Source organism: Crassostrea angulata, chromosome 7 (genome assembly GCF_025612915.1).
Source record: "Crassostrea angulata isolate pt1a10 chromosome 7, ASM2561291v2, whole genome shotgun sequence".
NCBI lineage: Eukaryota > Metazoa > Mollusca > Bivalvia > Ostreida > Ostreidae > Magallana > Magallana angulata.
In genome coordinates, this window is record NC_069117.1 from 24861297 (window position 1) to 24886477 (window position 25181).

The window sequence follows — 25181 nt, forward strand, 5'->3', positions numbered from 1 at the left end:
AATGGTGTCTCACCTAAAATAATATGGACAACATTAAAACCACCTCTGTTATATAGAGTTTGTTGTGTATATATGCAAGCTCCACAGAGATGATATTTTTTACCCATAACATGCACATTCGGTATAGTTTAGCGCTGGATTCTTAATACCGTTCTAAAATCCAGTTTCATATTGTTACAGAAAAGTGAATGGGGGGGGGGGGGGGGGGCAGAACGCTTGAAAAAATCCAAAGGAGCTTCCAATCAGAATCAGTTTTAAGAAAAAAATCATCCTTATCAAATATACTTTTATATTATACGTACTGTAAAAAAAGTTTCATACACATTGATTTATAGATGAAGAACGCCTATAAAAAAAATCACCTCCAATAATATATAGATATAATATGAGAAAATGATTAATTTAATAAAAATGAGAAGGAAGAGTAAGGCGGGAGTCCCATTTTTGATCCCGTGTTGTTTCTTGTCTGAAATGATTTGTATCCACGGCAAGCGCGTAATTTAGGCCTAGCCTATATGCACTAATATTTTTCCGGAATTTATAATTTCGCCTTCTGTATATTCCATCTTTTACATTTAATCATGGCGGCAAAAATCAACAATGAGGATATCAGCAAAGCATGGCTCATAATTACAGAGGTTTTGTCTCCAGCTCATGCCAATGTAAGGGTAATACCCAGCAGTACACAATGACTACGATGTTTTCTTATTCATTTTAACGTATTCAAAAAGATTACTAATAAACAATACTGCACGTCTCATAACAAACAGGTCCAGTACAATCACTAATTATATAGAGTTTGATACGTAGCTTGAATTACCTACATAGCTTTATTTACCTGCCTGAAGTAGGTTTATTTAGCTACACAATCGAACATTGAACTAAATGAGCATTTGTACAAGGAGTCGCATTGATTTAGGCTTTGCTGCAGCATTATTTTTAACTTCGAACTGATCTGAAACAAAAGTCATGAAAAATCGCTCTTGATTTTGCTCGGCTCCTAAAGCGAAATTGCAATCACAGTTCTTAAAGTCTTGAGGCTATGTATAACTGTTAAGGAGTGATCATACAGCTAATTCTTAAATGATATAACAAAGAAGAACAGTTCTAGTTAACATGATAATTGATCGGTATTAAATATCAAATGCAGCACAATGTAAAGTTATCATACTTATCTATGCTTCATTGCACGCAAGGTGGCTTACAGTTATTCAAACACTGGAAATGACTTCAACAATAATTCAGGGGACTTTTATAAAGCTTCAAAAGATCAATTGTTTTAAATAATTGTCGGGTAGAAATTTCATTGACAACTTAAATATTGATTGCAAATATGAAATGTGTTAAGATTGCTTAATGCAATCTTTTGTTCTAATGCTCGTTTTCAATTTTTTTTTAGCAAAGAAAACAAAATGAAACTGAATTTCAAAATTCAGTTGATGTTATGATCCAAAATGGCCTGGGTTACATGATCGAAGAATGGTTTGTTGAATGTCTACAGCAGGATCTTCGAAGGAATGTTGCTCCAACCTTCTGGAAAGTTTTCGAGGTAGAAGACTCTGAACTTTTGCCCAAACAACTGGGTAAAGCTGTGAATTATCTCCATGAGATAACCATGGGATACATGCCTTGCATAGACAGATTAAACTCAATGGCAGTGATTCTGGAAAACAGGAAGTCCTCAACAGTGTTCAATAAAAAGAATTTATCAGAAGCGTACATTCTGTTGATAAAATCAATCATATTTTTCATCATGCCTGCCCAATTCTGTAAAGCAGTAGAACTATTTTATTCACAAGCTTTCAAAGTGTTTCATCACAGTACTTCAGAGGATGAAGAGGAAGAAGGTTGGTGTATATATTTACTTGAATATCCAATGTTAGAGGTTAGTACAGTAAAACATGCTTATAACGAAGTCCCAGGGACGGGCGATTATACTTCGTTATAAGTGTTATTCATTATATCTGTCAAGTTTACAGCATGTCATAAAGCTGGGGAATGAAAATCACTTCGCTGTAAGCGTCAATTCATTATATGTGTGTTCGCTATAACCATGATTTACTGTACCTGTAAGTTGTCCATCTATTTGTAATTTTATTACTGCATAGTCACCTGCATTATTGATGGGATAATTTTATGGTTAAAAAATCATACTGCAATGAATCTGAAAGCGCATACCGATAATTGTTAAATTCATGACCCTTTTTGATGACATGTATATGATTGCCCTAAATTACATTATATTACATTTATCCTTCCTCATTGACGTAGATAGTTAGAGGATTTAACCAGATGATTTAATTCTACCAGAATATATTTAAAATCATAATGTTTTAGCAAGGGTTTAGGTTAAGTATTCTAGAGTTGTCTGTATGTAGCACAGAAATGAGAATGTATTGCATGTGGCCATAAATCTTTAATCATCTTCTTTGTACCTATAGAAAATATTTAGAAGGGTTACAGTATACTCAATTTATAAATACATGTATTTAAGGTCACTATATATCCTGTACCACTGGTATTTTGATGGATGTACAATACAAACACACATACTTGGGTGCAAACATTTTGTGCAGCACCTCTTCCTATAACACTTTTCATTTTTGTGTAGTCTATGTATATTTGTTTTCAGATGAGGAGGATGAGGATGAGTGCAAGGGTTGTGACAAAGAACAGGAGGAGTGTGTGTGTAAGGACATTCTGGACAACTTCCATACCATCAACCGACAACTGTAAGTAGAGTAGAACAGGCCTAATACAAGGGTGTGCTCATGGTCTGTTAATTAACAGTTTATTGAAATTATTCAAACTACATAACAACAGCTACACCTGCAATACAAATGTAAGAGTTATATACTAATAAATTATTAGAAGAAAGCAAAAAGCATCAAGTGTCTTCTGGCAAAATAATTTCAACTATCATCTGTTCTTGGCTTTTTTATTTCATGAATTGTAATTTTTCAGGGATGATATTGGAATTTTAGAGAGAGTATCTGGTATGGCAGTGACCTCCATTGTACATGACAGAATTAAACACCACATTGAAAACACATGCAAAGGAAATTTTGAAACTTCCTACCTAAAAAATCTTGAAGAGGTAAATAATATTTGGATTTTTAAAAATTTATACAGAATAGGTTTGAACATAAAGCATGATCTACATTAACCTTCAGTAAGAGTAACTGTGCACAGAAATAAATAAATATATATGTACAGCCTACTCCGGATATATTGAAATTCAGGGGACCATGCAAATGAAGCCGCCATTTTTGAAAGTTCAATCCTGATGTAATCATAGAAAACCAAACCCGAACACATTATTTGGTCATCATGCATCTATTATACAGTGAACAGATTACATGGAATATTAGTCCTTGAAAGTTTAATTAAAATTATATCGGTAAGTTTTGTAAGTTTCTTTTTTTTCACTTAAAACTTTTTTAAACATCATCATAATCTCCGATCGCATTCTTTTACGTTTTAGAGAAAAATCACCAGACTCAAACGATTCAAATCAGTACTGCTAAACGCTGCTTGTATATCATCGTAAGTGTACTCGCGATAATCTCAACACCCATAGCTATTTCGAAATTAGGCTTTGTCCTTTTATCAGTAGCCATAACTAGTTCGTATTTAGTGTCCGAAGATAAGGTTTTTCTTCTCCATGGGGTTTCCATATTGCGTCTAGCCTCAATACATTCATATATGTAAAAACAAAAAAACTCAACGGTGAATAAAGTTTACTTTTTAAAAGAAGTATAAAAACACACATGATGAGAACTTATCAATTCACACCTTTGTATATTAACTGGTCAGTCTGGCATAATTACTGTCACCAACCGTGACGACATCCGCTAGGGAGTACTTCAATATAACCGTTATAAAAACAACTTATCATCATCTATGGGGACTGATTAGTGGCTTCAATATAAACGATATTTCAAAATAGCCGATTTCATAATATCCGTTATATCAATGCAAAGAAAATGAGAGGCAAAAACTGGGGATTTATTTGTATTTCAAAATAAGCGGAATTTCAAAATAAGCGATTTCAGTATAAGTGGAGTAAGCTGTAATTGCTCTTTTTATGGTATTAACTAAAAAATTTTTTGTTTTGCAGTGGCTGGACAGTAAAGTGTTAGGTTGGCTAACCCTAGTATACTCTGGAAATTGCCGAAATACAAATGCTGACTGTATAGAAGGATTTAAAGGGAGACTACTTCACTTTATGTATGAGACCTTTGCAAAGACACACATAGATCAGCTGTTTAACATTATCATCGAGTTTCCAGAGTCAGAGCCTGCCATTCTTGACTTGAAAGTGTGTTTAGAAAAAACAGACTTGAGAGGAACACTGGTCACATCTCTGAAGACTGCTTTGGAAACTAGGCTTTTACATCCAGGTTTTAAAACATTTATTTTTGTTTAAATACATGTATGATTGCTTTGATAAAAAGGGTTAACTTTATGCCTATACTTAACCTGTCTGTAACTGTTATTTAGGTGTGAATACATCAGACATTTTGACGGCATACATCGCTGCTATTCGTGCACTCCGGATATTAGATCCTGTTGGCGTTATCTTGGAGCTTGTATGTGATCCAGTGAGACGATATCTCAGGTATTGCTCAAAAGTGATAGTGAGCGTAGTGGATCAAGAATGATTGTTTATCTAAAGTTTCGCACACACTACTGCTTTCAATTATTTAAATGTAATTATGTAAATATTGTTTGTAAATAAATGAAGAATGATATTATTTAAAATGTACATTTAGGTCCAGAGACGACACCGTGAGGCAAATAGTATGCAATCTGACAGATGATGGCAGTAATGAACTGCTGGATGAACTTCAGAAAGGTCAGCCATTGCTGGATGATGGCTGTAGTAGTGACGATGAGCTGGATGATTGGGAGAACTGGATGCCTGATCCAGTCGATGCTGATCCAAGTAAGATACATAGAACTTTCCAGAACTGTATTTACAAAAAATTATAAATCTGCCAATATATATATGCATGTATTTTAAAACAACTTGGATGTTTTTAATATTAATACAGGAACCACATCGAAGAGCAGAAGGGCTTCGGATATTATCAGCATGTTGGTGAACATTTACGGAAGCAAAGAACTCTTTGTTCAAGAATATCGAACACTTCTCGCTGATCGAATATTGACACAATTTAATTATGAAATAGTGAAGGAAATTCGCTACTTGGAGCTTTTAAAATTAAGATTTGGAGAATCTCAGCTTCATTACTGTGAGGTTATGTTGAAGGATGTGGCTGATTCTAAGAGACTTAATTCAAGGGTAATGGATGAGAGGCTGAAAGCTGCAAAACGAGAGGTAAAGGGATTCTGTGAATTAAACTGGACAAATGATCAATAAAGGTGTAAGATTAGTACCATATATAGTTTTCTCTAACAATCATGTGCATTGTATTTTACAGGAAATTGAAGTCAACGCAATGGTGCTTTCAGCACAGTTCTGGCCTGCCTTTCGAGAAGAAAAGATCAAGCTACCAGAGGTCATGCAAAAATCTTTGGAGGAATACACGAAAAAGTTTGAAGCTCTCAAAGGAAACAGAACTCTGAATTGGAAGCCCCATCTAGGTAAGAATATACAGGAACTTTTAACTTCAGCCTTTTTGGGCTGTCTCTTGATATTTGATCAATTAACTGTATTGAAATGTATGTACATGTACGTTGTACATCGGCATGCAAAATTTCACTTCAGTGAAAAATGATTTGTATGCTAATATTTTACGCTATTTAAACTGGTGTATAAATCATGAACTTTATTTGATAGGGTTGGTGAATATTGATGTGGAATTGAAGGATCGAACACTTAACTTTAATGTATCTCCAGTTCATGCTGCCATAATTATTCAGTTCCAGTCACAAGGTAGTTAAACAATGCTTATTTTATGTATACATCTCTCATCTCTCTTTATACATAATATGTAAATAATTTATTATGTAAACGATGCCAATCATTGCTATCAATATTCTGTGTGTGATTGCAGAAACCTGGACTGTGGAGGAGCTGAGCAATGTACTGCAGATGCCAGCCACAGCCCTGAGGAGAAAAATAGCGTACTGGCAGACACAGGGTCTGCTGAGGGAGGAGGCCACAGACAAGTTTGTGCTGGTGGAAGAACACAAAGGTCGAGCGATGCATGACATCATTGTCACCGATGACGACGAGGCAGAGTCTGCAATGGCTTCTGCTCAGACCCAGAGAGAGGAGGAATTACAGGTACATGTAAAATATCTTTGGGGGGGGGGGGGGGGGTGTGGTTGCCTTTTGTCAGGATTTTGTCCTTTGATGCTTCAAATAAAAATTATATTTTTTCTTTATACTTATATGCATTAGAATTGTAAATTTTAGGTCCTTTTTTTTAGCTCACCTGAGCTGAAAGCTCAAGTGAGCTTTTCTGATCACTTTTTGTCCGTCGTCCGTCCGTCCGTCCGTCTGTCCGTCCGTCTGTCCGTCTGTCCGTCTGTAAACTTTTTACATTTTGAACTTCTTCTCTAAAACCGCTTATCCAATTTCAACCAAATTTGGCACAAAGCATCCTTATGGGAGGGCGAATATAAATTGCAGAAATAAAAGTCCGATCTGTTTTCAAAGCGGAGAAAACCTTGAAAATGTAGAAAAAGGGGGGTGCATTTTTAAAAATCTTCTTCTCAAGAACTACTGATTCCAATTCAACGTAGTTTAGCATAAATTATCCTTATGGGAAGGAAAATATAAATTGCAAAAATTAAGGTCTAATTCTGTTTCAAATCTGAGTTATTACGAAAATAATAATAAAGGAAAGCCGTGTTTCAATCAGTTTAATAGCCTCGGATTCGGCATCCGGTAAAATGGGTAGACAAGACTTGGCCTGGGCAAAACAAAAGATAAGCAGTTATTAATCTGCCAATCTCATTAAAATTTCAGGATAATTGATGGACCAGTATATTTGTATTTGCTGTAATTATTGCTGCAAAATAATGCGTATTTGGAATTGACGATTGCCGATCTGCCCCGGCTTTTATTTTGCCACGGCTCGGTTTTGCTTACCCATTTTACCAAGACTCGTATTCCATACTTCTAAAACGAGGTTCTTTGTTGAAAGCAGCCATGACATTATACGAAAAAGGGTCGATCTGACTATGATGAATTTGCTTGTTGTGCAACAGTTCGCGTATGAAGGGAAATTTTTTAAACATGAAAAATATATTGGTGCCGATTTTGTGAAGTAAATTGAGGCTAAATATTTCAATGCATTGACAGTTTTCACACATGACGTTGATGTTAGCTTGTTCTGATTTTCGTTTCGTTTTCATTATTTATGCTTTGTAACCTGGAAACTGTCGTCTGTATTTCGTGATTTTTACGTATCAAATCAAACAGGGACTTCGGTAAATCAAACAGTTACGTTAACTGTTTACCTGCGCAAATTAAGCAAAATCTGATGTAGGAGTACTGAAATACAATTCATTCTATCGGTAATTCGGCATTATTTTTTGCGTAACGGTAGATTAATGCAATAGGTTTTTGTTGAGATGCTCGGCATTTTCTCGAGTTTATTCAGTTTAAATAGAGTTTGATATCGCTTACGGAAATATGTAGGTATATACATGTATATATATGATTCATTTCGAAAAAATAAATTGTGTTCTTTATTTGTTATACATGTAGTGCATGTTTCTTGTGTTTAATTGTTAACAATTTCTATTTACTAACCATTTTTTAGTGTTTGCTTCGAATTATAAGCAAGATACAGAGATTTGCTAACAATTCTATGTTTGTACACAGATCTTAAAAGCTTAAGATTAAATCAAAGTACTGATAGTACTGAAAAGCGCTAACCCAGCTTCTGTATGTATATAACAGATATATGTATATAGCATTTCAGCTTCTGTATACGCACTATATTATATTATGACAGTCCCTGCAATGATGTATGTAAGCCCCGTACATTAATTTCACAATAACCCGTAAGTTAGATTCACAATAGCCCATGCAGTTATGTGCATAAACCCCTGAAACTGGTTCCCTAACCAGTTTAAATGATGTATACTTTTGCTTAGAGGGGGCGGTTATTCGATGCACTGGAAGTTGAAGTCTAACGACCATAAAGGGCTGAGCTATGCTTAGCGCTTTAAAAAGTAAAAAAAATTGTCAATATTTATTACGAAAATTTTCAAAATCTGTTCTTCCAGAAACCAACTTATTGAATTGTAAACTTAACCTTTTTAGCTCACCTGAGAATGGGGCCACAATGGGGGGTCGAAGTTTAACAAATGAATATATAGAGTAAATCTTTAGAAATCCTCTTCTCAGAAACTAATCGGCCAGGAAAGCTGAAACTTGTGTGGAAGCATCCTCAGGTAGTGTAGATTCAAAGATGTGAAAATCATGACCCCTGGGGATAGGGTGGGGCCACAATGGAGGGTCGAAGTTTAACATATGAATATAAAAAGTAAATCTTTAAAAATCTTCTTCTCAGAAACTAATTGGCCAGGAAAGCTGACACTTGTGTGGATGCATCCTTATGTAGTGAAGATTCAAATTTGTGAAAATCATGACCCCCCGGGGGTAGGTTTGGGCCACAATGGGAGATCAACGTTTTACATAGGAATATACACAGTTAATCTTTAAAAATCTTCTTCTCAGAAACTAATCAGCCAGGAAAGCTGACACTTGTGTGGATGCATCCTCAGGTAGTGTAAATTCAAAGTTGTAAAAATCGTGACCCCCGGGGGTAGGGTTGGGCCACAATGGGGGATCGAAGTTTAACATAGGAATATATACAGTAAATCTTTAAAAATCTTCTTCTCAGTAACTAATTCGAAGGCAAAGCTGGAACTTGTGTGGAAGCATCCTCAGGTAGTGAAGATTCAAAGTTGTGAAAATCATGACCCCTGGGGGTAGGTTGGGGCCACAATGGGGGATTGAAGTTAAACATATGATTATATACAGTAAATCTTTAAAAATCTTCTTCTCAGAAACTAATTAGCCAGGAAAGCTAAAACTTGTGTGGAAGCATCCTCAGTTAGTGTAGATTCAAATTTGTGAAAAGCATGACCCCTGGGGGTAGGTTTGGGCCACAATGGGAGGTCGATGTTTTACATAGGAATAAACAGAGTCATCTTTAAAAATCTTCTTCTCAGAAACTAATCAGCCAGGAAAGCTGGAACTTGTGTGAAAGCATCCTCAGGTAGTGTAGATTCAAAGTTGTGAAAATAATGATCCCCACGGGTAGGGTGGGGCCACAATGGGGGGGGGGGGGGGTCAAAGTTTAACAAAGGAATTTATAGGGTAAATCTTTAAAAATCTTCTCAGAAACTAATCAGCCAGATGATTCTTTATAATTGTTAAGACTTTGGCCCCAGGACAATTCTTTGGCCTCATGAGAAGGTTGAGAGTTTACTGTACGTTTATATCCCATATATAAACTATTGTTAGGGATCTTTTTGAGAACTGCAATACTCAACACATGATATGACTATAAAATCATCCTGTTAGAAAAGGGACTAATGATTATAAACATTAGAATATCCAGGGGAAAATGGATTTTATTTATACAGGATTTACATGAATTATTGTATATTGTCCAGATAGTTTGTATTATGACTCCATTGAGCTGATTTTATCATACCTATTGTTCCTCAGGTGAGCGATGTGGCCCATGGGCCTCTTGTTGTTTTTTATGTCAAATCAAGGTTCTATTACCAGTGTGTGTAATGTTCAAAAATATATTTTTAATGTTACAGTTATGCAAATATACCACTGTTCAAGAGAAAGGAATAATTTATACAACATGTGTAAATGCTGAGTTTGGATTTATTCAGAGTGGTTTACATTGTATATATATATATATAAAACAGTATGCCAAATGAGGAATGAAAATTTACACACTGATTGTGGATGACAGTATTCATCACCTACCAATCTGATGCAATCTTTTCAATATTCATTTAACAAAATTTTTTAAATTCCAAATTTAATGAACAAGTTTAAATAGTTCGGAAATTTCAAAGGATGTTATGTGATTGACGAGTCTCTTCTGATTTCAGGTTTTCTGGTCGTACATTGTGGGGATGTTGACAAACTTAGAAAGTTTGACTATAGACCGCATTCACAGCATGTTAAGGATGTTTGCCATGCAAGGACCTTCTGCTGTAGAGTGCAGTGTGCCAGAACTCAAGCGTTTTCTGGATTCTAAAGTGAGGGACCAAAAGTTGTTATTCTCAGGGGGAGTGTATCGATTACCCAAATCTGACATGATGTGATATATATTGATTTTTGTGTTTTTTAGTGTTATTGTATATTAAGTTGTTGATGAAATAAAGTTACCTTTATAATTACCGGTATATTGATAAAGTTTCTGTGTTATTTTTTTTACTGCAAATGTAATTGAAGTTTTGTAATTCAAACTGTATGCATACTTGACCCTGCTTTTACTTCAATGATACCTCTATTTTCTTTGTAAATCAGAGTAGACACAGTTCTTGCATCAGGTTACTATCACATACATGTATACATTTGTACATGTATTCTTGACTTTGTTGGTAGATGGAAAATCCAAGCTCTATTACATTTCTAAACTTTTCCTGCAAGCGGTTTCTAATTGATTGAGTTTTTCATAAAATACATATAAAGTGACAATTTATTAAGCTACTTTATATTTATGCATTATATCTTCTTTAACTAAACAGAAATTGTATGGGCTTATATTAAGAAATAAACACACATATTAAAGTGATGTGACTTATTTATTCAATAAATCAAGCACACCTTGAAAATGTATTTCCAGACTTCAGATTCTCATAATAAAATAACAAATGTTCAATAATGAAAGGCTATCACAGATTACAAACTTCTATATCATTGTCTTCCAGTTTGTAAATGTAAGGACGGAATATGTGAATAAATAATATATCACATTCTTGTACGTGGATTCACAAGATCATACATATTTAACATTAAAAGTAAATAATGGATCAAGTATTTGCAAAGGACGAAGTGCAAGCATGTCATTAAAAAGACTGGTTCTTCAGATAAATTCAGCCTTGACTCAGTTGCTGATTGGCCTCATGTTGGGGGGACTCTGGGGTAGTGGTGGCTGGGCCGGGGGCAGAATGTGTCCCCCCTTTCTGGACAGCAACATGATCTCCTCCTTTAGGGCGTCAATCTCCTGGGCCTGAAGCTGCACTAGCTGTATCAGCCTCTGTCTCTCTCTGATGTCAGCCTTCCTAGCTCCTGAAAACTCCTGACCCTGCACAAGAGAACATTTACGGTAAGTATTTTTTTATTGTTACATTCAAATTAACAGTTATGATAATTGTAAACACCATTATCAAATATTCTTGTACTATTTCTTATTTTCTTATTTATAGTACCGTATCAGTTTTTAAAATACTGTAAAATGAAAAACTTCTTGCAAATGATGAATGTAATCATTACGCATGCAAGATAAATTTGATCCATTTCACAGTGTACCAGGAAGCACTAATTAAGATTTAACTTAGCACATTCAAGTCTTAACAAAAAAAACCCCCCACAAATGATGACACTTACAGAGCTCTTTTGTCTCGAGTCCAGTTCTCCCTCGAACGATTTCTTTTCATTCAGCAATATACATAATTGATCAAGTCTGTTTGTATTATCACGAATAAGTGCTGTGATTTTGGCTTTCTTTTCTGCAATCTTTTCCTACAAATGAAATACAGATCTTACAATGAGAACATTAAATACATTTGAGAAATTGAATGCATTAACTATAATACACATCCAAATATACAATTTAAATGCTGTAATTCTTATATAAATATTTTACTTACATCCCACTCCACTAATTCCTCTGCACACTGAATTTCTGTAAGGCGTAACTTTTCTTTTAACTCCTCAATCTGCCTATTCACAGTAATTGTTTCTAACTTTTCTAGATCCACAATTCTTCCGAACTTAGCAATCATCATTTCATTGGTGCGTTCCTCCATTTCTGAAATCTTGCTGTCGAACACTTTCCTGTCCTTAATGAGCTGCACATGCTTTCTCCTCGATTCCCTGGCAAAGATGAGAATGACAAATAAATAATCAAGTATTCCTTATTGAATTCTATCGGATTAATATAACCTAAATTGTTCTAAAAAATCTAGGATGATTGCATAATTCCAAACAAACAATTATGAATATAATAATTGATTATTGGCTAATGTCAGCTAATAATCAATGCGATTGAAATCTTTTGTTGAAATATACTGACTTCATGTGTTTCTTCTGCATGTGCTTCTCATGCTCCAGTTCCTTGATTCTCTGTTGTAGGCGGGTGACCCCGTGGGACTCGAACACTAGGGTCTGGGACAGGTCCTGGGGGAGGACGCCATTGATCATGTACTGAATCTGGTGGAGCTTCAGTGTCACCACCACATCCAACTCGTTCAATTTCTGCTGCTTCTCTAGCTACAACAGACAAGGAGATCCAACATCATTCAGAGTAACGTATATCCAGGTTTTTAAGCAAATTGTAAATCTTGTTGTCTTTGTTTTAAAACTATAAACTTTTTGATTTGTGTGAGTAAATTTTTGGGTATTCTTAAAATTTTCCCTTTTGCGGAACACAATAGTTGCCACACATTTTACTTATTTTGATTTTGCGATTTAAAAAAAAGATCAAAAAAGCAAAAAATAGATCATTGAAAAAAGAAGTTTTAACATGATATGTTCTGTAGTTTGTGATAGAATGATTGAAAAATAGAAGGATAACTAGACAAAACATTTTAAACAAGTCTAGTTTCTGTTATCTCCAATCTCATGATACCTGGAAAGCCTCCAGCTCATTTTGAGCAGCCTTGAGTGCACTGTCCACCACTTTAAGTTTCTTGTTGTTGCTCTCTATGTCTTTCTTCAAACCATCGTTGTTCTTCTTCTCCTCCTGGAGGGCCTCCTCAATGTCCAGCTTCTTTTCTCTCAGTTGACATGTATTATCATAGATGTTCTGTAAAAAGTTTATTTGTGAAATGAAGGATTGATGGTTGACTTTGGTACAGACTGCCTTAATTTGATTGAGGGTATTTACAACGAAGAACATAGACGCAATTAAAACTTTAATAACCTGATCACATCCTGGTGGACAAATGTCAAGGTCATAGCCTCCTTCCTCCTCAGACTCTTCATCATCTTCATCCCAGTCAGACTCATCATCAGAATCTTCATCACTGTCCTCATCAGAACCTGCAGATTAGAGAAAGTCAATGAAATAAGTAGTCAGGTTTTCCATATTCAATATATAATATCAAGGAAAAATCATACAGGTACTTGTAGCTAGAAAAGTGAATATCTTGGATTTTGATAAAAAGAAGATTGAATGCTATCAGTGAAGCAAATGTACCCTCTCCATCTGTAACCTTCTTTTTGGCTCTCTTGATTTTCTTTTTGAAAACTTTGGTCAAATAATCAGCAAACTTATTGTTGTCTCCCAGCGAGGCCTGGAACTGAGCATACAACTGCTTCTCTTTCTCCTGTAGCTTCTCAATCTCTTTCTTCTTCAAATCCTGCTTTCCTTGCAACTCAATTATCTAAAGAGGAAAATGTTATGTATTTAAATATATAGAAAAATAAAGTTGTTCCTAAAATCCTTGATAATATCACATTACATGTCACTTGGCAGTTATGAACTATATATGAAATTATACAAAATATTAACGGTAGGTGCGCTTGCAATTTTATATTATATCTGCAATTTGACACAATCTATTGGAATCACAGGATTTAAAGTACTTTCGTAAAATAAGGAATCTATTTTATTCAACATTACTGGTCCAGACTCCTGTCTACTGTTCTAACCTTAGCCTGCATCTCCAGCTTCTCCTGTTGTTTTCCTGTCACCTTGGCCTCCATTACATCCTCTCTCTTCTCATACTCCTTCAGCAACACAAACTCCTCAAACAGTGTTACCTGTCTGTTAAAACAAACAATCTTATCAAAACATTGCCTTTTTCACTTTTTTTTGTATACAACTCACAGCACAACTTGAAAAACTTTGCTTTATTGCTTTAATTTACCTCAGGTCGGCATTCTTCATCACAATATCCAGCTTGAACTTGTCATGTCTTAACAACCGCAGCTCAGCATCGAAATTCAATAGCAACTCCTCAATTCTCTTTAGAAGCCGGTCTTGATCATAAATCAATCTATTAAAAAGGCCATATTATGAAACAGATTAATATTCCGCTGCTCCTTGAACACCAAATTCAAAATAAGTTGATTTGGAAATGTGTGTTAGACTTACTTAATTTCCATGGCTTCCTTCATCTCCATTTCTAGTGGTGAGGTATCAAATTCAATCAATTCCTCACCCTCTCCGCCTTTAGATTCACTCATTATAGTACTAGGTTTTGGTGTAGGTGATCCTCCCTTAAAAAAAAAAATACATGTTTAAACTGCAAGTACTATTCATTTCCTTATATGACCTTTTTTTTTTTTTTAAATCATAGCAACTGTCAATAAATAGATAAAATGGCTACCTTGTCCTTTGCTGTGTCAGTATTCCCAAATCCTCCAAAACCACCGAAACCACCCCCTCCACCTTTGGCTTCTTTTTCCTTCGTTTCCATTTCTTTTTTAAAGGCTAAAAGAGTATCCCGGGTGTATTCAAGTTTCCTACAAAAATATAGTATACCAGATATGATCAACCAATGCTATACTGATATCATAATTATGGCCAAATTGGAGATAAAAATCAGAATTTGTATAATAAAGCTTAATTATATCAATCCTTATTTTAGCCAAAATTGTTATACATGTCGGATTGTCCAGGTATAACTATCAATAAACAAACTGTATATTAAATAAATGAATGTAGTGATTCAAGCAGTTTCTGAATATTTAAGATTGTGACATCTGTACCAACAATATAACATACTTTTCAGGCATTTCATCAGGGTACATTCTGGGTATTGGAGGAATCTTTTTGTGCTTATCTCTCGCCAAGTGGGACTGAACATCTTCCAGGTTTGCCACCAGTTCTCGGATTTCTTCAATCACACTAAGCTTTTTGTCCCTTATTTTTAGCAGACGGAGATTGAAATTGTATTTATGCTCATGTATCTACAGAAAACAAAAATCTCCTTGATACTTTTAATTCTCTAAACATTCAAATCATGATGCATATGCATGTACTAGGATCTGGAGCCAAAAAACTTGGACAAGTTCACTTTGGATCCAAGAAAGGCACATAAAGTTCAAAAACGAAAATGAGATCAAAAGTGGTTTTGTCAAAGCTTGATTGTAAATATTAAACATGTTATTTCAATACATATACTCTATATTCTCAGTTTCCAATTCACAAGGGATTCTTGCATGTTTAGAACACATACTAGATCTTTCAGGATAAGGAGTCTGCCTCTAGCTTTCTCCACATTCATCCTAAGGTGATCAGGCACAACATAGTCCTTGGCCGTCTTCAGTTTGTAATCTCCCATGTTATCTTTGGCTTCTTTGATGGCTGCAACATCAGCTGGGTCCTCATAGTCATCATCAGGTTTTGTATTGTACAATTCTTCCCACTGATATAAAACAGGCAACTATTTCATTTAAAATTTTGAAATTAAAGTAATTCTTGATAACATTTTCAATAAAAATTTTGTTAAAAGAAACTTTAGAAGGCTTTTTTCTAACCACTGAATAAGCTATAAATATAAAATTTTTGAGGAGAAATACTCTAGTGATATTATGGCAGATTGTAATCCCCTCCATTTAACCAGACCCAGCCTCTCTGATACTGACCTGTGCTCTCCTTGCCGCCCTCTTTTGTTTTTTCTCCTCCACTTTGTAAAGAGCTTTATTGATCCTCTCGCCCATACTACCTTTCAGGGTCGTTGTGACTTTGGCTCCAGCCTGATCCCCTGCTTTTCCACCAGCCTCAGTGTGGTCATCTGTGTGTGTGGATTTCCCTACAAAGTCCCATTTAAATGTGATGACAAACTGAACACTAATACTATAATAGTACTTAGAAATGCAGACACAACATTTGTTTTCAGCAATTCTAGCTAGCTAGACTTTACATACAAAATAAAAAATATCCCGATTATTGATACCCCACCCACCCCTATTCCACCCCACACTTACCTCCGAGCAAGTCCCTGGTGGGGTCCCTTGTGATGTCATCCTTCACCATTGTCATTGTTTTCCTTCTCTCAAAATCAGCTTTCATTTGGTAGAAGTCATCTGACAGTTTGGCTGCTCTGAAGCTGGCCACTTCATGTGGAGTTTTAAAGGCCTTCACAACTATCCTCTCACACTCAACTACATCCTTATACCTACAAAGAAACATGAAGGTTAATAAAAAAAACCCATAACAACAACAACTTTGAACTCACCAGCATTAGTGAAAAGCTAAAAGAGCACCATGCAGTGGATTCCAGTTACAATATTTTTCCATAACTAGTAATATTATCTTTTTCTGTATTAAAGTCATTTGTACCTCTTTCTGAGTTTTTCCAGTGCTATCCTTTGTTTCTCTGCCTCCCAGGCCAACTCTTTCCTAACAATATCAATTCTATCATGTTTCTGTTTATCTAGCTCCAGTTTGATGTCTTTGTCTAGCTCAAATTCCTGCAAATGAAATAACATGCATTATGAATTAAATGATGACAACTGACCTATGAAATTCAAACTATTGGTCCGTCACTGTAAAATTCACAAACCTCCTTCCGTAGTTGTAAGTGGGGCGGTAACCCTTCATTTTGTTCCAGTATACTCTTGAACTGCCGCCTAAGCTTTGCTATCTGACGACGAACATCTTTCTTCTTCTCGTCTGCTATCTTCATCATTTTATCATGCTCTGCCTTTTGTTTTGCATCTTCAATGCTTAAAACAGTTATAAAGAGGTCAATTTTTATGTGTTCATATTCCAAATAAGTCTTTTAAGATTTGAATTTAAAATTCCAAGTATAAAACCAAAAGGAATATATTAAATGTACTGGTAATCTCCCATGATATTGAATATCTAAGTATTTCACTATCAAAATAAATGTCATGCAATATCACAAGAAAATGAACTACATGCATTAATGCTTAATGAAGCATACCTGTATGCATTTGGATCCTCAATATCATCAACATTGACTATTTCTCCAGCTTTCTATAAAACATATTGCAAAGATACATGTATCTGTGAATTTAATTTACTCACAAAAGAAAAAATAATTACCAATAATTAATTACAGCAAAATATATATCAACTGACTTAAACTTACCTTTGCAGAGGGAAGTTTGGCCTTGGCTTCTGCTACTTTTTGGTCCACTTTCTCTTGATCCATAATGTCATACAGGAAAAAGTTGCCATCATAGCCGGCTGATAGAAGCATCTTCTCATCTGGGCTGGCTGCCACTTTGACGATGCGTCCATAATTATTATCGTGCAAATTCAACTGCCAGTAGGAACCTAGTTCATCCAGTGAAAAATCTTTTTCAAGATTCTGGATTCTAATACTACCATCCTCCATACCAAACAACATCTTTCGGCCATTTCCACTATAAAGAAATTATATTACTTGTCATTAAATATTTCTAAGAATAAACCATTTAATGACTATCAAAAGATATACATGTACTTGGTATATATCGTAAATTGTTGAGTATCACGTACATAAATAACTATAAATATATAAAAATGATAACATCATAAAATGTCTGGAATAAATATTAACCTAGCCTCATATTGTAAAAAAATCTTGAGAAACAATGCAAATTGTAAAATATTCTTCAAATGAATACCTGAACTGCATGAATGTAATTGGAACATCATTGGACTCTGTCACAGCGACTGATTGCAAAGGTTCATCCTGGAGCTCTTCTGGCAATTTGGATCTCTCTTCTTCAGACATAAACTTACACTCATACAGATAACCAGCATCAAATTCTCCCTATTAAAATTAAATAAAATAGGCAATTATTATATGTCTGTGATTAGCAACATTAGAAGGCAAGACAACTTGGACACAGAATTCGACTTTACCATTGAAAGCCAGAACTGTCCCTCATCGGAGTAGAAGCCAGTCAATATTGGACTGGGCTCTGGTGGGATGTATGCTTTCCATTCTGGTTCTGGAGTTTTCTTCTCTGCAATTCAAATAATGGACTTAAGAAACTTAAGAATCCTTTCTTATCATTTAAAATTCTTCAAATTCATGGTATCGATAAGATGGCAGAAATACTGTAAACAAAATTGACAAAATTATTGTTTCAGAGCCTTTTTCATAACCCCCCCCACCTCCCTTCATAACCTTTAAGACTTGCCTTCTTCCACATCTCCCTGTTCAGACTCTGTCTCGAGTCCTCTCTCTATCCTCTTCCTTCTTTCTTCTTCCTCTCTCTTTTTCCTCTCCAGCTCCTCAATTCTCTTCCTTTCCAATTCTTCTTCATGCTGTAAGATTTAAAGAACAATACCGGTAAATACCATAACTTAATGATTAAGCTGCTTTTCATTCCAAGTTAAAGATGCATTATTTTCCTCTTTAATATATAGAGATATCTATTGAATGAACACTTACTCTTAGCCGTGACTTGATACTTTTGAACTTGAAGGATCTCATTGGTAAGCCGGTGATGTGGAAAGTTTTAGATGTATCAAATTTGGCACCATCTGGGGAGTCAATCTCTAATACAAGTCCACCTTCACAAAATGCAAGAAGGGTGGATTTTTTCTGAAAGATAAAACCATGAATAGGTTCCACCAATGGTATTCATCATTTCTCGGTACACATTCTGATAGTCAAAAGCGACATTAGTTTTAGACAGGCAATTATTGGTTGATAAATATGTTAAAAGGACAACTTACAAATTTGGAGGGAGACCACTGAATTTGTCTCACTGATGAAGGGGTCTCAATAAATCCAATGGGTTCATAGGTTTCTCCAATGTTCAAGAAAAATATTGTATTGTCTGCACCCTGTAAAATGATCATTATGATACTGAATACCTAAATATCTACCATGCACATTTGATAAATTAGATAATTCGTACGGTACATTATAACATATTCATAATTAATTGACATTTCAAGAAAACCATACCGATGTGGCAAGAATTTCGCCTTTGTCATTGACAGCTATGGAGGTCACTTCCTTAGTGTGGGGTTTGAAGACCTGCTTGAGGTCAAGGTCAATGTCATGCTTGTGTTTTTTGTGGGCTTGGTCCTCACCAGCCTTGGCAATGGTCATTACCCTGACCACACCATCACTGAACCCAGAGATGATCGTCTTGCCCTTGGTATCAACCTGTATTAAATTCAATTTAAAAATTAATTTTCTAGTTTTTAAGTTAAAAATTGTTAAGTTAACAATAATCTGATTTTCAAGATCTCGTAACTGCTTACAAAGTCTTGCATTTCTGTCTCTGGTTTGATTTTTTGAGACATGTACTAGCAATGTTTACCCGTACTGAAATTCCAGTTTAAATTATACAAACATCATTAAAACACCTTGTTTAAATGCATAGGAAATAAATGTATCAGCTTACAATTTGTGGGGCCCAAATCAGGGTGGTACCAGCATCAGGGAACCTCTTCTCACATAACTGCTTCTTTTGAAGGAAATCAAACACTCGGACAGTATCTGTAAAATATGAATTTAGCAATGTTAGGCCAAATTTAAAATTCAGCTGGAGATTCTCCTAGGCCTGACATCAAAACCACATACAAAATTTTAAAAAAAGAAATGAAAGAAGAAAGGTAAAAATGTAAAGAGCCACAGCAATTAACCACTTACGATCAACACCAGTGGTGGCAACTAGATGAGTGAGTGGGGACACATCACACCCAGTGATGGCTCCAGCATGGTAGGTGAAGAGCTTGTCCGGGGCTTGGGAGGTGTGGGAGAAAGTCAGATCCAGCTTCCATATACCACCATTGGCATCCTACAAGAAAAAAGTTGCAATGAATACTGGTATTTCTATTCCATATTGGTATTTTTATACCTTACATCCAATTTAAAAATGAAATACTTCTGGGTGGCATATTGTGAAGAATTTTATTATATACAGTACATGTATGACTGAAAATTAAGGAAATTACGACCCTACCTGAGCATACCATATGGTGACCTCATTTTCTGCATCAGTGGACTTGAGTATGGACTTTAGTTGGACATCATGGCCAACACGTAGCTCATTCATTGGCTCCATCTCAAAAAGTCCGGACTCATCTGCTACATCAGCAGTGTCTACACTTTCAAAATCCCAAACCTGGAAAAAGAAAACAAAGCATGCTACATTTCATTGAGAAATAATTCTAAAAGCATTGAGGATAGTAAGTGAAATTTTTTGATTAAATTTATCAATTCATAGAATTTATATACAAACTTACCCTAATAAATCCATCAGAGCCCACGGTCATCAACTCTCCCTCATCCAGAAGGATTTGCTGAATGGATCCCTGATGACACAGTTTCTTTCCTTTGCGTCCTATCTCCACTTTAATCAAGCCTCCTTCCCACAAGAGCATGTTTCCTGTCTCTGTTCCAGACAAAACTTTACCATCAGGGAGCTCCACATAGCCTTCAATGTCTGAAATCTCAGTTTTTCCAAACTTTCCTAGTTCTCCTTGAAGTTTTAAACCAGTGAAAGTATCAGCCATTTTCCAAAATCTAAAATGGCCATAGAAAGCAATTTAATACATGTAGTTAAAGGTAATATTTACACTTTAAATGTATATTTAAAAAAAACTTGATTTTCCTTAAAATAATTTCACTAAAAATCTAAATGAAAAACTGAATAATCAAAAGTACTGTTAGTACTATTCCAAAAAGTAATGATATTACAGGTATTAATTATACAGTATAATAGAATAATACCTGATATGTCCAGTACCAGATGTGGTCAACTGACCCTCCAACTCTGTTGAGAAGGTCACACGAAACACTTCCTGGGAGAAGGCCTTTGACCTCAATACGGTCTGCTCCTCTTTCCAGTCCCAGATGGTTAGCATGTAATCAGGGTCTCCTCCAACCGAAGCCAGCAAATCACCTTTAGGACTTTAAAAAATCAAATAAAATTCAATTAAACATATATTGAAGAAAATTTTAATTTTCAATGATAAGATTATAAGATTTATGATGAATTCCTCATTTTAACATACTTAAAATCGACATAGGAGTATGATCGCTCTGTTCCACCACGAAGAATTCGATGCAGTTTTAATGATGGATATTCAAAAACATTGATGTTTGGTGAAATTCCTTTTTCAGCCACAGCAAAATATTTCTTTAAAGGATGAACCTACAAGCAACAGTCACATTTTGAATTTAGTTATGTCACATTCCTAAATCAGTTACAATCTTGATATCTTTCAAAACTTTACCACAGGTACTTGTACAGCTGGGGTGTGTATTGAGTTACTTACTGTAATGGCCCCAATACCGCCTCCACTGGTGCTTCGTAGGTATCTCTGCTCCTTTGTCTGTAGGTCCAAAAGCATCACATAGTTACCTGCAGCAAAGCAGACGGTTCTCTCATCCAAAAGATGAAGGTTGTGGCGCTTTGTACAGTCATAACCAAAAGAATATCTACAAAATATGGAAGGCTTCTTCTGAAAGTCATAATTACAAAATTGCACAGAAAATTGTAATGTCAGACGGGGGATTTTAATCTCATTTTATTTTGAAAAAAAAATATATGTACAGAGCATAATGTGTATTTTAAAAAGTATCTTTGAGAATAAAAGACTTACATGAGATTTAGGTAATCCTTTGGTAAGCCTGAATCTTGTGTTATATGTGGCTGAGATATCATTTCCTCGTAGTTATAGAAAAAGTCATCAGGAATCTTCTTTATCTCCTCTTCTGCTTTTTCAAGTTTCTTCTCCTCTTCATCTGCTTTAAAGTGTATGGTATAAAGTGAAAATTTTGGCGATATTTTTTCAAATATTAGAAAAACAAATTATTAAAAATTATGTGGAAATAATTAAATAAAATGAATTTTGTGCATTTATCAATATAACTCCAAAACCAGTGTATGTATAACTGAAGAGATTTTCTCTTAAACCCTGCTTTATGACTTTATCTTTAATAATTTTTTAAAGAGAATTAACTGACCATTTTCTTCCTCTTCGGCAGCATTTTGATTTTTATCCCCTTCTGCTGCATCTTTGGATTTCTCTTCAGATTTTTCATCTTCTACTTTCTTTTCCTCTCCTTCTGCTTTCTTTTCCTCCCCTTCTGCTTTCTTTTCTTCTCCTTCTGCCTTCTTTTCTTCTCCTTCTGCCTTCTTCTCTTCCCCATCAGCTTTCTTTTCCTCTCCCTCTGACTCTTTCTTCTCTTCTCCCTCAACTTTCTTTTCTTCTCCTTCTTCTTTCTTTTCTTCTCCCTCAACTTTCTTTTCTTCTCCTTCTACTTTCTTTTCTTCTCCTTCTGCTTTCTTTTCCTCCCCCTCTTCTTTCTTTTCCTCTGAGGGTTTATCTTGGCCTTCCTCTTCAGCCTTCTTTGTAGTGTCATCGGCCTTACTTTCAGATTCTTGGGGTGCTTGCTCTTCTTCCTTTTTCTCTCCCTCTGACTCTTTCGTTTCTTCCTCTTTTGTTCCTCCCTGAGTCTCCTCAGCCTTCTCCTCAGCCTTTTCTGGAGGAGGCTCTGATCCTGGCTCCTTCTCCTCAGAGGATTTTACCTCCTCACTCTTCTTTTCTTCCTCTTTTGGAGCATCATCTTTTGCCTACAAGAAATAGTGCCATTATACATGCATATAATTACATATAAGATATTCATTATATCAGTGGTTTATTGTATTAGAATTTTTTTCGGCCATTATACAACACTACCGTTACCTATTTCTTACCTGTTCTGTAGCTTGAATAGGAGGTTCCACTTTCTCACTTTCCTCGGGTTCTAGACATAAAATTTTGACATGATCAAAATATTCAAACCAAAATCATCATTTCCTGTATACATGTATTTTAAAAAATGGAAAGAGTTATCCGTAACAAAACAAAATCTGATGATAAAAAAGAATTTCAATGTCATCCTTTATGTATTAAATTTGGTTGCTTAATCAGTATTTCTTTTTTAAATTACCGGGGTTATCAGGTTTTTTTATCAGTTTTGATTGTAATTTTGTTGCAACAAATACCTTTTTTCTCTGCTGGGCTATCTCCCTGTCCCCCTTCTGCTGCTGTAAAAGGCATGACTCAAAATTAGAGATGTCAGATCAATAATAACTCACATTTACATCCAATATCAAAGTTATTTTTGATTTTGGGACTATGGTATTCATTATTTTAATTTTAGTAGAATATCTTCATTAAAACTGAATTTCAATGTCATCAAATATGAATGACATTATAACATTTGTTTAACAGTTTTCTAAAAATGTACATGAACTGATATAATAATTATATATGGACATCTGAAAGTGACATATACTATAACAAAGAAAGACATATTATGGATTTATATTTCATGTAATATGAGAGACCATGCCATGCAAATTTACAAGGGCATATTGAATTAACAGACAAATAATGAAATGAAAAGATTGTCTATTTTTTTGCAATGAAATAGATACATGTACAGCACAATGTGATTTTTTGCAAGGACATGCACATGCTTATAAATGGGTTTTTTTTTAATTTAGAGTAAAGAGTAAAGTTTTTTCTTCCATGCCAATTGAAGTATTGACAATAAACTGAAGAATAACATGCTCTTTGTTGAAGCTTCCATTCAGCAAGAACAAAATATACAATATATACAATATGTATATGACAGGTAACAGCATAAGTGTTGCTGATCGATTCATGCTGTTGTCTTGTATTTTAAGTTGGGTGAACTATATGTTGTACCAGTGATTACCAAGGGTGTATGGTTGGCCAAGCATTGAAGAGTGAGGCAGAAATTTTCTCAGTGGGGGTATATATCTGTTGGCAAGAATTTACCAACATTGGTCTTACTTTCTGATGATGTGAAACTGTCAGGCTTGTTTGATAACCCAGGGTCTGTGCCCCTTACAGATAACTCCGAGACTTGTTTCTTGGGTGATGGATCATTACTTATTAAAAGAGATGATTGTTGGCCATTTCCATCTGCATCCAGCAATTCATCCTGTTTTAGAGCTCTGTATTCATCACCCTTAGGCATTTCATTTGATATAATTTTAGAACCTTTTTCACCAACATTATATTCACTAGATCTTTTATTGATTTTCTCAGGGTTCTGTTTTCCTATTTGGTCATAATTAAACATCAGTGATTTATTTTTGGCAGAAGTGTCTTCATTCTTATCAATATTTGTAGGTTTTGGAAAGGAACTGGTCTCGACACTTTCCTCTGATTTTTCTAACTGGCTTTGAGGCATGTCATCCTCTGAGATGGACTGGGAGCATTCTGCCTCATACAATGCATCATCTTGATGCCTAATCCTATACCTTCTGAGAGCCTCTGCTTTTAGTTTGTGTGTGGCACCACGGAGTGAAAGTCTCTTTTCCCCATTATTTTCTATTCATAACATGTCAAAAAATTGATAACACACACATGATTAAAATGATAATTATTCAATAGTGTGCTGATAATTTAGACACTGGGTTCATGTCAAGCATAACAAATACTTGTATATGTGAGCTACGTAAGCACAACATTAAAACATCTAGAGCAAACATGGCAAATATTCGTCTCAACGTAAGTGTGATAAAATGATGACGATGATGCATGTTTTAAATTGAGACAATTCAATTCATTTAATGGAATAATACATAACAGTAAACAAGTAGTTCAATCAAAATGCAAGAGGACAACGACTATTTCACTGCATAAACATTCATCGTATAAGCAAGTTTCCCATATTTCTTAGTCATGCTATTTACTGTAAATTTATTAACTTACATATCTTTAAAAATTCACAATACGTGCAATAAATGAAACAAAATAAAAATAAACCGTACTTTTCTCGTCCTCCATGTTCCCTTGTTGCTAAGAAGCACCGAGTTGCTAATTACGCGAATAACGATCCCGATCCAAATTAAAGGGCACTTGCTTATGACTTTTCTGAAATGGAATGAACATTGCAGCATTAGTGAATTGATCAGTCTTATATGTTGTTTAATAAATGTAGCTGAAATAAAATAATGTCTAATAAATATTTTTTTAGAATATATGTTTTTAATTTTTTTTAATGTGCGAACGGTTAAAGGGACTTGGACATGATTTGAG

The 25181-nt window shown here is 35.0% G+C and overlaps 2 protein-coding genes across 4 annotated transcripts; one reads left to right on the top strand and one right to left on the bottom strand.

Moving 5' to 3' along the window:
- Positions 1 to 581: 581 nt before the first annotated feature.
- On the top strand, positions 582 to 10359 carry LOC128156376 (anaphase-promoting complex subunit 2-like). Of its 2 annotated transcripts, none has more exons than XM_052818483.1 (12): positions 582 to 668; positions 1400 to 1847; positions 2633 to 2732; positions 2965 to 3097; positions 4121 to 4403; positions 4504 to 4621; positions 4776 to 4948; positions 5058 to 5344; positions 5448 to 5610; positions 5807 to 5902; positions 6024 to 6256; positions 10069 to 10359. In XM_052818483.1, exons 1-12 carry the CDS (start codon positions 582 to 584, stop codon positions 10282 to 10284), a joined length of 2337 nt encoding a protein of 778 aa, XP_052674443.1. In that variant the 3' UTR covers positions 10285 to 10359. The 2 variants fall into 2 exon arrangements, with proteins under 2 accessions (XP_052674443.1, XP_052674444.1); XM_052818484.1 differs by having other exon boundaries at positions 582 to 662.
- Positions 10360 to 10748: 389 nt separating this feature from the next.
- LOC128191908 (cilia- and flagella-associated protein 44-like) lies at positions 10749 to 24973 on the bottom strand. 2 transcript variants are annotated; one of them, XM_052864273.1, is made up of 37 exons: positions 24914 to 24973; positions 23111 to 23152; positions 22820 to 22869; positions 22087 to 22696; positions 21723 to 21864; positions 21396 to 21558; positions 21132 to 21271; positions 20848 to 21027; positions 20361 to 20640; positions 20078 to 20239; positions 19765 to 19912; positions 19517 to 19611; positions 19072 to 19275; positions 18837 to 18947; positions 18550 to 18702; positions 18296 to 18422; positions 18015 to 18118; positions 17774 to 17922; positions 17254 to 17530; positions 17086 to 17138; positions 16702 to 16864; positions 16479 to 16609; positions 16124 to 16314; positions 15782 to 15948; positions 15373 to 15561; positions 14919 to 15103; positions 14521 to 14656; positions 14286 to 14410; positions 14059 to 14187; positions 13841 to 13955; positions 13386 to 13572; positions 13110 to 13228; positions 12816 to 12992; positions 12261 to 12457; positions 11836 to 12061; positions 11573 to 11707; positions 10749 to 11270 (listed from the first exon to the last, which is right to left on the bottom strand). In XM_052864273.1, the coding sequence occupies exons 1-37, from the start codon at positions 24927 to 24929 to the stop codon at positions 11070 to 11072; spliced, it is 5979 nt and encodes a 1992-aa protein (XP_052720233.1). In that variant the 5' UTR covers positions 24930 to 24973; the 3' UTR covers positions 10749 to 11069. The 2 variants fall into 2 exon arrangements, with proteins under 2 accessions (XP_052720233.1, XP_052720232.1); XM_052864272.1 differs by having other exon boundaries at positions 21723 to 21867.
- Positions 24974 to 25181: the final 208 nt, after the last annotated feature.